The sequence below is a fragment of the Prionailurus bengalensis genome, chromosome A2 (assembly GCF_016509475.1).
Source record: "Prionailurus bengalensis isolate Pbe53 chromosome A2, Fcat_Pben_1.1_paternal_pri, whole genome shotgun sequence".
NCBI classification, from domain to species: Eukaryota; Metazoa; Chordata; class Mammalia; order Carnivora; family Felidae; genus Prionailurus; species Prionailurus bengalensis.
Genome location: NC_057348.1, coordinates 76,380,621 through 76,393,852, shown reverse-complemented (window position 1 = coordinate 76,393,852; position 13,232 = coordinate 76,380,621). Strand labels below are relative to the sequence as shown.

The 13,232-nt window shown below is 39.9% G+C and overlaps 1 protein-coding gene across 1 annotated transcript in view; it reads left to right on the top strand.

Annotated features, from left to right (window-relative positions):
- The window catches only part of SLC26A4 (solute carrier family 26 member 4), a 52,576-nt gene extending 40,510 nt beyond the window's left edge, over window positions 1-12,066 (top strand). Inside the window, exons 15-20 of the mRNA XM_043588597.1 lie at window positions 516-611; window positions 1,223-1,453; window positions 5,337-5,391; window positions 6,487-6,632; window positions 9,082-9,165; window positions 11,384-12,066. Of these exons, the coding sequence (XP_043444532.1) occupies window positions 516-611; window positions 1,223-1,453; window positions 5,337-5,391; window positions 6,487-6,632; window positions 9,082-9,165; window positions 11,384-11,407 (636 nt within the window). The 3' untranslated portion in view covers window positions 11,408-12,066. The remainder of the gene's footprint in view (window positions 1-515; window positions 612-1,222; window positions 1,454-5,336; window positions 5,392-6,486; window positions 6,633-9,081; window positions 9,166-11,383) is intronic.
- The last annotated feature ends 1,166 nt before the right edge of the window (window positions 12,067-13,232 follow it).

Below are 13,232 nucleotides of genomic sequence, written 5' to 3'. Positions count from 1 at the left end.
TTGTTTGTTTGTTTGTACTTTACTCTTTTAGAGCCTTTAATATGAGACTGTCTTCCCTGAGTCTCTGGCTAGGTGGGGTAGGGGTGATACTGGAGACCTCCACCAGACCTCAGAATTTCTTTTTTGGCAGGATGTCTCGAGGAATAATACCACTTGGGAAATCGCTTTTCCAGATAACAATTACCATTAATGAGCATTAGGAACCAGATGTGTTTTTTTTGTTTTGTTTTGTTTTGTTTTAATTTTATTTTTTTTACATTTTTTTTTTCAACGTTTTTTATTTATTTTTGGGACAGAGAGAGACAGAGCATGAACGGGGGAGGGGCAGAGAGAGAGGGAGACAGGAATCAGAAACAGGCTCCAGGCTCTGAGCCATCAGCCCAGAGCCTGACGTGGGGCTCGAACTCACGGACCGCGAGATCGTGACCTGGCTGAAGTCGGACGCCTAACCGACTGCGCCACCTAGGCGCCCCAGGAACCAGATGTTTTAAGTAACTTGACATTTCTTTCCAAAGGTTGGATTTGATGCCATTAGAGTGTATAATAAGAGACTGAAAGCACTGAGGACAATACAGAAACTCATCAAAAAAGGACAATTAAGGGCAACAAAGGTGAGGCGACATCTTTCTTTTTCTTGTTAAATCCCTTTCCTTCTCATGTGAAAATGAAAGCAGTTAGACAGTTGAAAATTAGGTTTATTCGCTTTGGTACCCAGATGTGTTCGGGCAGTTGACAATGTATGTTGGACGACAGTTATTCTTGTAGGCAAGAGGGAATGGGAGAGAATTAAAAAATCAGCAGAACTCTCTGGAAACACAGAGTGTGATACTTTTTCCCATCAAGAAATAAACCTTATTTTTACTGAAGGGAACAAAATAAATGCTAATTCAATGCCAGAAAAATGCTCACAACAGAAGGCAGCTAAGTTCATAAACTTTTAGATCTATTACCTTTTATTCAGACTCTCCTGCCTATGTATCTCTTGACCAAGTTCCACAATCTTCCAGAAATCAAGAGTTTCCTGGCTCCTCTGCTCTTCCATTTTTCTTCTTAGGGAACATCACAGTTTGGACTGAGGTAAATCTCATTCCTTAAGAGTTCATCCCTTTGATGTTTTGCTCGCCAAGGAAAAGTGTATAGGACTTTTAAGTAATTTGAGATGCATTATTGCAAGGTGTCCCTGGTCATTGACAACTAAGTTGGCAGTGTTTTCTTTGTTTAGAATGGCATTATAAGGGATGCTGGTTCATCAAATGATGCTTTTGAGCCTGATGAAGATGTTGAAGACCCAGAAGACCTTGATATCCCAACCAAGGAAATAGAGATTCAAGTGGATTGGAACTCTGAGCTTCCGGTCAAAGTGAATGTTCCCAAAGTGCCAATCCACAGCCTCGTGCTTGATTGTGGAGCTGTGTCTTTCTTGGATGTTGTTGGAGTGAGATCATTGCGAATGGTAAGGTTTTGGTGCTTTGAATGACAGATTTGGAGCTCTGGCCATAGTACCATGATACGGGGTACCTGGTCTTGCAAAAGGGTGATTGTCGGATCTGTAATTTTTCTAGAGGAATGCTTTTGCAACAGCGTGTAGTATTTTAAAGCATAGACTGCAAGGCCAGACATGTGGTTGAATCCCGGCTCTCCCACTTACTCACAGTGTGTCCATGGACAAGTTGCTTAATCTGTCTGTACCTCAATTTCTTAATCTGCAATATGGGGGTAATGATGGTACCTACTTCATGGGGTTGTTATGAAGATTAAATAGGTTTATATATATGGACATATTATATATGTAGCTAATAAAAAAGCTAATATATAATATATATATATACTATGTATATATAAAGAAAGAATGTTTAGAAGTATCTCAGCAAATATTAATATTTATTAGGCTTTATTTTTTTGAGTATAGAAAATGGCATATTTAAAAGAAGAAAAAATGGGGGCTCCTGGGTCATGGGACCAACTTCAGCTCAGGTCATGATCTCACAGTTCATGAGTTTGAGCCCCGCGTCAGCCTCTGTGCTGACAGCTCAGAGCCTAGAGCCTGCCTCTGATTCCATGTCTCCCTTTCTCTCTGCCCTTCCCCTGCTCACACTCTGTCTCTCTCTCTCTCTCTCTCAAAAAGAAATAAACATTAAAAAATAAAATAAAATAAAGACAACCATGTGAAGTGCTCCAAAACAGACTAATTAGGGTCAACTTGACTGCAAGTGTCAAGTTTAGGTGAAGCTGCAGGTTGTAGTAAGAGGGTCGGAGAGAAAAGCAGGGTCAAGGTACTGACAATCAGATGTAATAACATGGAAATGACCCCAATAGGTGAAGGGGATTAAGAGTACACTTCTCTTGATGAGCACTGAGGCATATATGGAACTGCTGAATCCCTATTTTGTACACCTGGAACTGATATGTTAACTACACTGGAATTAAAATTTAAAAATGTTTAAAGTCTATTTAAAAACTTTGGAAATGAAACCCTAACTGAGGTTTAGCCTAGTTGGGGCTTTCTGGCTGCCTCTGCAAGGGCAGGAAATGATTCCACGGGGTGGATAGTAGGCAGGTTAGGCAGAAAAAGTGATTATACTTGACAGAAGAGTTCAAGAATATGCTGACAGTTGCAGGGCTCCTGGTGGCTTAGTTGAGCATCTGACTCTTGATTTTGGCTCAGGTTGTGATTCCCAGGGTCGTGGGATCAAGCTCCACATTGGGCTCCATGCTGAGTGTGGAGCCTACTTGGGATTCTCTTTCTGTCCCCACTGTCCCTCTTCCTTGCTTGTGCTCTCTCTAAACACACACACACACACACACACACACACACACACACACACACCACACACACACACACACTGACAGGTTCTATTCCAGTTCTTTTAGAAAACCTGGCTATTATAATGCTCATTTGAGAACATAAATGAAAACATAAATCTTATTCTTTACTGTGCACTTTACTCTCGTCTTTGGTTCAGATCCATTGTAGATTGTATTGGGCAAAGGGTTTAATGAATTACTTTTGGGGAGATTACTAACTTATCTAATGCCAGGATATTTCCCACACCCACACCTATTTATTTATATCTCCAAACAGAGGTCTTGATTTTTTTTTCCCTTAAAATGTGAAGTTCTCTTTTATTATTGCCCATAGTTCTCATGTCTTGATTTTTTTTTAATTTTTACATTTTTACTGAAATATAATTAACATACAGTATAACATTAGTTTCAGATGAATAATATAATGATTCAACAAATTCTATACATTATTCAGTGCTCACTACAATAACGGTACTCTTAATTTCCTTTATTCAGCCTTCTCCCCTCTGGCAACCCACCAGTTTGTTCTCTGTATTTAAGACTCTGGGGTTTTTTTGTTTGTTGGCTCATTTGCTTTGTTTCTTAAATTCCACGTATGAGTGAAATCGTATGGTATTTGTCTTTCTCTGACTTATTTCACTTAGCATTATGAGTGATGTTGAGCATCTTTTCACGTGTCTCTTTGTCCATCTATGTTGTTGCAAATGGCAAGATCTCATTTTTTTTTATGGCTGAGTAATATTCTTGTGTGTGTGTGTGTGTGTGTGTGTGTGTGTGTACACCACTTCTTTACCCATTCATCAATTGATGGACCCTTGGGTTGCTTCCATATCTTGGCTATTGTAAATAATGTTCAATAAACAGAGGGGTGCGTATATCTTTTTGAACTAGTGTTTTCATTTTTTTTGGGTAAATACCCAGTAGTGGAATTATCAGATCATTTGTTGTTTCTATTTTTCATTTTTTTAAGAACCTCTATACTGTTTTTCACAGTAGCTGCCTGCACCAATTTATATCACCGTCAACAGTACACAAGGGTTCCTTTTCCTCCACAGTTTTTTCAATGCTTGTTAATTTTTGTCTTTTTGATATTAACCATTCTGACAGGTGGAAGGTGATATCTCATTGTGGTTTTGATTTGCATTTCCCATGATGAGTGATGTTGAGCATCTTTTCATGTGTCTGTTGGCCATTTGTAGGTCTTCTTTGGAAAAACATCTATTCCGGTCCTCTGCCCATTTTTAATCAGATTATTTGGGGTTTTGGGTATTGAGTTGTATAAGTTCTTTATCTATTTTGGATATTAACCCTTTATTGGGTGTATTATTTATGAATATCTTCTCCCATTGAGTAGGTTGCTGGGTTTTGAGTTTTTCTGTGTGTATGGTGTAAGGTAGGAGTCCAGTTTCATTCTTTTGCATGTAGCTGTCCAGTTTTCCCAACAACATTTGTTGAAGAGACTGTCTGTTCCCCATTGTACATTCTTGCCTCTTTTGCCATAGGTTAACTGACCACATAAGTGTGTGGGTAACCTGGGTGGTTGAGTTGGTTAAGGGTCCGACTTCAGCTCAGGTCATGATCTCACAGTCTGTGGGTTCGAGCCCCGCGTCGGGCTCTGTGCTGACAGCTCAGAGCCTGGAGCCTGTTTCAGATTCTGTGTCTCCCTCTTCTCTCTGCCCCTCCCCCACTTGCGCTCTGTCTCTCTCTCTCTCTCAAAAATAAACAAACATTAAAAAAAATGACCATTTAAGTGTGGGGTTATTTCTGGGCTCTCTATCTTGTTCCATTCATCTATATGCCTATTTTTGTGCCTGTACCATACTGTTTTGATTACTAGAGATTCGTAGCATATCTCAAAATCCTGGATTATGATACCTCCAGCTTTGTTCTTATTTCTCAATATTGCCTTTGGCTGTATCTTGAGTTTTTTAATTAAATTTTTTATTTTGAGATAATTGTGGATTGACATGGAGTTTTAAGAAATAATGCAGAGAGATCCTATGAAACCCTTATCCAGTTTCTCCCCCTGGGAACATCTTGCAATGCCATAGAACAGAAATCACAATCAGGATATTCACATTGATACAGTCAAAATACAGAGACCTTTTTAGGTCAGTTTTACACTTGGAATCCGATGGCCACATATCCATACGCCTGTATCTTCCATTGCAAGATACAAATGTATGCTCTTGTCTCTAATCAGCAGGGACTATGTTAGGAAGCCTCCTGTATGCCCCTCTTTCCTTTCTTCCGCAAACATTCTTTAATCGCCTCTGTGCTGTTGAGCCCTGTGCTGTTGTGCACTGGATTTACCACCTCTTGAGATGGTCTTTTCATCCCTAATCATACCATCACTGGTTGAAAACTTCTGTGGTTTTCCAATAATGAACTTTCCTCCAGTAATCAACTTTCCTTAAAGTCCTGATTAACTATGAAAGTGTTCAAGTTTCTCCTGAGCGAGTAATTGAATGCTACTGAATTATGGGCAGATGAAGTCACTCATTGTTACAAATTCTTTTTTAAATTTTTAGATTGTCAAAGAATTTCAAAGAATTGATGTAAATGTGTACTTTGCATCGCTTCAAGGTAAATGCATGCACAAACATATCTACCTATAAGACTTTCTGCTAGGCCCTTTCTTCTACCTTGGGAGTGTGGGTACATGATGTCCAAAGAGCCTTTTTTCCAAACTATTTTTTATTGTGGTAAAAGATGTATAGCATAAAATTTGCCATTTTGGTCATGCTCATGTGGACAATTAAGTCAGTGGCACTAAGTACAGTCACAATGTCGCACAGCCATTACAGCTATCAATTTCCAAAATTTTTCAGTGCCACAAACAAAAACTCTACCCATTATGCAATCACTCGGAGGGCCTTTTTGAAACCTGGAAAAATATTACTTCCAATCTGTGCAGTAGAGCTGGTAATCCGTGGAAATGTATGTCCTGATAACAGTACAGGGCCAATGGAGAAAATTTACCATGGGGATGACTTAGGTTCTTTAGAAGCAGAGGCTCCTCTAGGGTCTGAGTCTGTGTCTCTCTATGTACGAGTGTATGTGTATAGGAAAATGCTAGTGCTCAGACTGAGTTCTCTAGAAATAGGCCCTGAGATAAAGATTCTTGGGCAAGTGACTTATTGAGAGTATACATGAGAAATTCATGCAGGACTGCTGGAGGCAGCATAGGGCAGGGGAAGAGGCTGGACAAAGACATTGTTTTAGAAGTCTACCTTAGCCTGAGTTTGAAAGGAACACAAAGCAGGAAAAGCATCAGAAGTTTACCCTTCCTTGAGGTAAGGAGGCCAGCCTTTTTACCCTCATATCAGTCAGTAAAAGGCTGTAGGCCACCCAAGGTTGGGGTGTAAACCAGTGACCAAGGAAAGTTCTTCAGAGAAAGGCACAGCTGTGAGTCATTAACAGCCAGGCTCATCATGGCAGCCTGAGGACGGGTACCCTGGCAAAACCACGTGCTTGTGAGCCGAGGCTGTCTACCACAACCAGTTATGGCATAACCATTCCCTGTGCTTCTGGAAAAGAAACTCAGTCAGTTTGGAGCAGGGTCACATTTTGAAAATGAGGGGAACAAAATGACAAGGAGGGGCTGACAAAATTTAGTATTGGTTGATGTTACAAACATGTGTTTTGCTAGAGACTGAACATCATCTCTTTCTTTTGAAGATCATGTGATAGAAAAACTGGAGACATGTGATTTCTTTAATGATAACATTAGAAAGGACATATTCTTTTTGACGGTCCATGATGCTGTCCTCCATCTACAGAACCAGGTTAAATCTCAAGAGGTTCAAGATTCCATTTTAGAAACGGTAAACATTTAAGCTTTCTACATAAGTATCTTTCTAAGCTACGATGATTTCTGTAAAGAGCAAAAGATTTTCACAAATCTACACTTGAATCACAGTCTAGTAGGATTTGAGGCCATCTGCCTGATTTCTCAGGGCCTCAGTTTTTTCATCAGTAAAATGGGAGTAAAAACATTTACCTCACGGGGTTAATAGGATGACTAAATAAGATAGTTTATAGGAAAGCACCTGGTAGTACCTGGTGCCTACTTATTTTACAACGTGTGAGCTTACTAATAAAAGTAGGCATTCACTGTAATAATGCCTTTTTAGAATACAGATGGCGAATCTTGGATTTTCTGTGATATGGGTATACAAATGCACCATTGTATATATAATTTAAATTTTCAGCCATCTGGAAAACCTCAGTGATAAATGTCTTTAAATAGAATCCTTTAGGTCATAAGTGATCTTTGGAGAAGAAAAAAAGAAAAGTCATGAGTCAGCCCAGAGTTAATAATTTCCCAGAAAATAGAATAGACCCTGGTTTCCCATGAGCTTCCTTATTTTGTCAACTATCCTGACACATACCCCAGACAGCCAAGCATTCCGGGCTGGGTCACTGGGCCTGGCCCAAGAACCTCTTCTCTCATGGACCCTCTGACAGTGAATTTGAAAAATTAAAACAAACACTTATAAAATAACAACAATAGTAATTATTCCAGTGACACAATGTACTATATTTTTTAATTGCTTCCTTCTTTTCTAAAATTCAGATGAGCAAGTTTTTATTGTATATTGGAAGTTAATGTTTGAAGTAAAACTAGCTTAGAAAACAATAGTGCATTATTCTTTTTAGCTCTTGTTAGTGGAGAGGCCTCCTAATGCTGGGGAGTGGGGGGTGGATATTAGCACTAAATACCAAGGTATGGATCTTACATACAAAAAAAAAAAAAAAAAAGGTAGTAAAATCACAAATCTCAAAAAAAAAAACAAAAAAAAAAAAAAAGAAGAAAAGGAAAGCAAGCTACGTGAAAGATGCTCATCTTAGAAAACTCATAAACTTTCCTCTACTTTCTAACTTAAAATCCTCTAACTCACAGGTAACAAAACCAAAGCAGGATCATCCAAAACATCTAAAAAACAAACAAACAAAACAAAACAAAAAAAGCACCTCACTTAAAAGTATCTAGACCTGAGGTGTCAAATTCTTTCTCAACCTGAAAATGGTTATTTTGTTATTTGTTTATACCCTACTTCTGATTCAAGCTCTCAGGCCAGGAGTATCACAGAAACCACTAACCAAGCATGCCCCTCCCAGGGCTAGACTCCATCTTGTCTGCCATCAGGGAGGCATTGAGAGTGGCTGAGATGGATTTTTTGACCCTGAACAAATGTTAGACTGCATATAAACGAGTGCTTCTATCATACACCTACCAGGTCACTGGATAGGAGGATGAGCGCTACTGGTGACCCATTATACCAGGAACCTTCTACTTCTATGTGACTTCAGTGTCTAGCACAAAGTCCCAAATGTGGTAGATGTCTAGCAAATGATGATAACTCTTGCCTGTGGTACTTTCCTTCCCTTCAGGAAGTGTAACTTGCATATTATGGAGATTGCGGATGCAGTGATATGACCCTCTCCCTGTCCCTTTATTTGACCATCACAGGGATTATCCCAGGATAGCCTCAACTTGTGGTTACACCCAGCCTCTAACTTTCCCATTATGTCATGACCATCCGCAACAGGGGACAACAAGTCCCTGATGCATTTCTGCACAAGCAAAGAGAATTGGGTTATTTATGTCTGAGGTGGAAAGTAGCTGAAAAGCACTTTGAAACATCACTCTTGTCTGGGTACGCATTTGGAGTTGCTTTAGAAATATCCTTCTTCACGCATAAAACAAAGCCCAAATTGCTATTGGTTTCCTCTGTGTGGAAGGTTAAATTGCACGTTACTGCTAAAAAGCAGAACTTTCCCCCAAAACCAACTGGGTCCATACACACTGGTCTTCCACCTCCAGTAAAATCTCCATCCAGTTCAGCAGGGGACTGTTCATTGTCATCAGTCACAAGCCCTCCGCTGGGCATTCGCTGTATACTCGAGGGTGTACTAAGTGCTCTCAGCTCAGCCATTGAAAGAAAAATACAACTGAGTCCTGAGTCATTTAGGCAGACAGGGTGACTCTTAAGAGGTACACACTTCAGAGGTTGGAGAAGAGAGCTGAAAAGGAGGTGAGACAGTGGAGAACGGTGCCAGTTCACACTTGAATGTGAAAAAATAGTATGGGGAAAAATTCTAAGGTGGGAAATGCAGAAGAACAAGAAAGCTGTGAAGGATTTTGCAGTATGTAGATCATAGATGAGAAACACCAGCAAAGCCTCAGATAATTTTCTGTGGGGTATCAGGTGGGCTGATGGGCTGATGTCATTATCGTTCCAATAAATATTCTCTGTTCTCTTGGTCAAGATTACGCTCATCCAAGACTGTAAAGATCCTCTTGAATTAATGGAAGCAGAGCTGATTGAAGAAGAACTTGATGTCCAGGATGAGGTATGGTCATTAGTTTCTTTCAAAGAAAATAATTTGGATTAAATCTTGAATCAAGAGAGTAACACAAATAGTTGACTATGTCTGATTAAAACAATTCAGGGGAAATAATTAAGAAAAAATACCAGAAGGATGGCTTCATAGAGAGGGGAAAATGGTGGAAAACAAGAATTATCCCTTGGGGGCATTAAGTACTTAGGGACCCTTTGCCCCAGGTATGTAGGCATGATCAGTGACTAGAAGCAGCCAGCACACTGGTCCTGATTTTCTACCTAAGCCTCCCCATACATCCTCTTCCTTCCCTACCTAAGGCCAGGGAGTTTCATAAGCTTCAAGAGAAGTATGTGAGGCACAGGACCATTTCTTTATCTGTCTGATAATGGTAAACAGGACACTCCATTCAAGACTGATGCCATGTATTTCTCATGCTCTTGGGACATCAGACTCTTCCTAAGAACCTTGACCGAAGTGCAGTATCTGACTGAACTCTATGGTTCCACCATCAAGTAAGATGGGGCCCACAAAGGAAGAGCATAGAAACTTTAAGGTTGAAAGATGTCTTGGAATATCAAGACATCCACATACTAGCCCTGTGCAGAGATCTCTCCTAGTCCATCCCCAAGGATGTTGACTTAGCTTTTGTGTGCACATTTCCAGATATTGGCAACTGGTAGCTTTTCAAGGGAGTTTGTTACATGGTTGGATATCTCCAAGTGTTAGTTTTGCTTACAAAACTAGATGCAGCCTTTCTTTAGTAACTACCCAGTGGACTGAGATCTGCCTTCTGTAGCAACACAAACCCTCCCACTGAACAGCCCTTACATATTTGATGGTAGCTCTCATGTTCCATCAGACTCTACTTCAGGCTAGATTCCTCCAGTTCCCTTTATTCCTCAGACACAAAATTTGTCAATGCTTCTCTAGTCAAAAAGGGGACATAAGATCCCAGATGGAGTCAGGTCAGCATGGAGATTATGCAACCACAATCTACCTTGATCTTGTCAAGATATGTCTATTACTGTGACTTTAAAATGTGTTTATTTTCATTGCAGCCACATCAAAATCTTGGCTACTATCGAGCACGGGGTCAACAACACACTTGGGCATTTTGCACAAACTATGGCCCAGCTAGGCTCCCCATTTATATTTGTATAATTGAGTTTTGACCCTAAAGCAGGGTTACACGTATTTTTGCCAGACTACATCTTGTTGGTTCTAGTTTGTGGATACAGTTTCGAATTCTGAACTCCTCACCTGCATACGATCTCTCCATCCTACTGGTGTCATATGCAAATATGATCAGCTTGCCTTCTCTGCCTTATTCCAGATCTTGATAAACATGTTGTTCTCAACATTCGAACCCCTATGGTAAAATCAGGTAGTGTGGAGGACAGGCGGAGATTTTTGTGGAGAAAATACATTGCTAGGGTGAAAATCAGAGGTCCTACCTCCTTAGTCCATCAGCTTAGCGAGTCTAAGAATGTCATTCTTAGCCCAACATGGGGCTTGAACTCATGACCCTGAGATCAAGACCTTGGCTGAAATCAAGTCAGATGCTTAACTGACTGAGCCACCCAGGTGCCTGGGGATGTCATTCTTGAGCTTAGAAGTACTTCCGGCTTTAGCAGTTTGTGATTATGGTTATAAGGCTGACTTAGTGGAGTAAAAACTCATCAAAATTGGGAGTTAGGAAGTTGCCACATTACAGAGGTATTTTTGGATTGCCCTATAAACTAACGGCATCTTTATTCAGGTAATGGATTAGAGGATCATTCAGGTAGGGTACCTGTAGCTAGCAAAGGAGTACAGTGGAGTGGTTTTAAAAGTATGAGCTTTAGAACGAGACAGATTTGTGTGCTAGTCCCAAATCTGCTACTCACCGGCTGTGTAGCCCAGGGAAAACTACTTGCCGTGTCTTCATTGTAGTTCCTTCATGTGAAATAGAAACAGTACAACAGAGTTGTACAAATTAAAGGATGCAAGCAAAGGAATACTAGTCTCTTGTACATAGTAAGTGCTCAATAAACAGTACGTACTGTTTCTAAAGAAAACCAAGTGGAGAGTAACGAGGTACAAAATTAAGTTTTTACCCCATGCACACCTAGGATGAGTAGACGTGAGTAACCCAAACTATGAAATCCTGTTTGTAAAACACAGAGATAATGTAGACCAAAGGAGAATTCATTTGTATGAACGTTTCATTTCCCCTTTGTTTCCACAGGCTATGCGTAGCCTTGCTTCCTGAAAGTGGGCTCAGGAGGTTGCTATAAGCCGGGACTGCAAGGCAGAATTTACCCACCAACGTAATTCTATGCAAACATTTTCTGCATGGACTATTTCTTTGGACTTGAGACACTCATTCTCTTTCCATTCGATTTTTTTTGAAAAATCTTTTTTTTTTTTTTAACTTCTTAGCCAATGAAAGAGAATGACTAAGATTTATTTTTAAGGCTTGATTTATAAAGTAAATAGCTTACCTCTACAATGCGCAAAACGGTGAAGATTATCCACGTGATTTAGCAATGTCCAGGATCTGCTGATGTTATGCTGCTGTTCCTTCATATCAGATTTGCAACAGGGGACTGGTGTACCCCTGTTTAGTCGGGGTAAGTGTGCCCCAACAGTCTCTGTGGGCAGGTGAGTTGGGAAGGATTATCGTAAGAAAAAATCAATTTCTGACTGACCTCGATTCCCATGAGCTGCATCGATCACAGTGTATGGTGACACTGAATAAATGAAGAAGTTTAAACATTAATGCATTCGTCAATAAAGGTCTTCAAAAACCACTTTTAGTGAATACATCAACAAAGTTTTTAAAGCGCAAATTTAGTACTCAATAATCAGTGTTATTATATGTGACCAGATTAAAAAAAAAAAGGGTCACTTAAAAGGTTCAGAAACAGGCTGATCTATTTTAGGGGTGCCTGGGTGGCTCGGTCGGCTAAGCATCTGACTTCGGCTCAGGTCATGATCTCACGGTTCGTGGGTTTGAGCCCTGTGTCGGGCTCTGTGCTGACAGCTCAGAGCCTGGAGCCTGCTTCGGATTCTGTGTCTCCCTCTCTCTCTGCCCCTCCCCCGCTCACGCTCTGTCTCTGTCTCAAGAATAAATAAACATTAAAAAAAATAATAATAAAAGTTTCAGAAACAGGCTGATCTATTTTAGAAACACTGATTCAGAGGAGTGAAGCAATGAGATTATTGTGGCTTGTAGAAATCATATTTGATATGATAACCCTTTATATCTCATGGATCACAGTTAAGATCAAATACAATGTATGACAGATTATCTCTAGCTTAAACATGCAGCTTTAATTTACCTGAGTTTATAGAAATGATCACTGTGTACAGGTCTATAGAGGTATGTTCTACTTAAAATCTAATGCAAAACTTCTGTTATTTTGAACAAAAAAACCTAATTTTGATACATTTATAAGGCTGAGTTGATATTTTTCTCTAAAATTTTAGCAAGATGTAAAGCAAGTGATCTTTAACAGAATTCTGACCACTTTTCCAAACACAAACAAAAATAAATAAATAAAAAGTGAACAGCCTGATTATAAATCTATGTTTAAAATGAGTTTTTAAAGGGGTGCCTGGGTGGCTCAGTCAGTTGAGCGTTCCAACTTCAGCTCAGGTCATGATCTCACAGTCTGTGGGTTCGAGCCCTGCGTCAGGCTCTGTGCTGACAGCTCAGAGCCTGGAGCCTGTTTCCAATCCTGTGTCTCCCTCTCTCTCCGCCCCTCCCTCAATCTCACTTTGTCTCACTCTGTCTCTCAAAAATAAATAAATATAAAAAAAATTTTTAAATGAGTTTTTAAAGATGGAGCATTCTAAATGAGCTCAATATCAAAAGAAAAAAACTTGTTTGGACTATATACATAGAAAATATATAGTTTTTAAAAAAGTTTATATATTTATTTTTGAGAGAGAGGGAGAGAGAGTGTGTGAGAGCGAGTGAGGGAGGGGCAAAGAGAGAGGGAGAGAGAGAATCCCAAGCAGGCTCTGCTCTGTCAGCACAAAGCCCGATGTGGGGCTCGAACTCACGAAACCCTGAGATCATGACCTGAGCC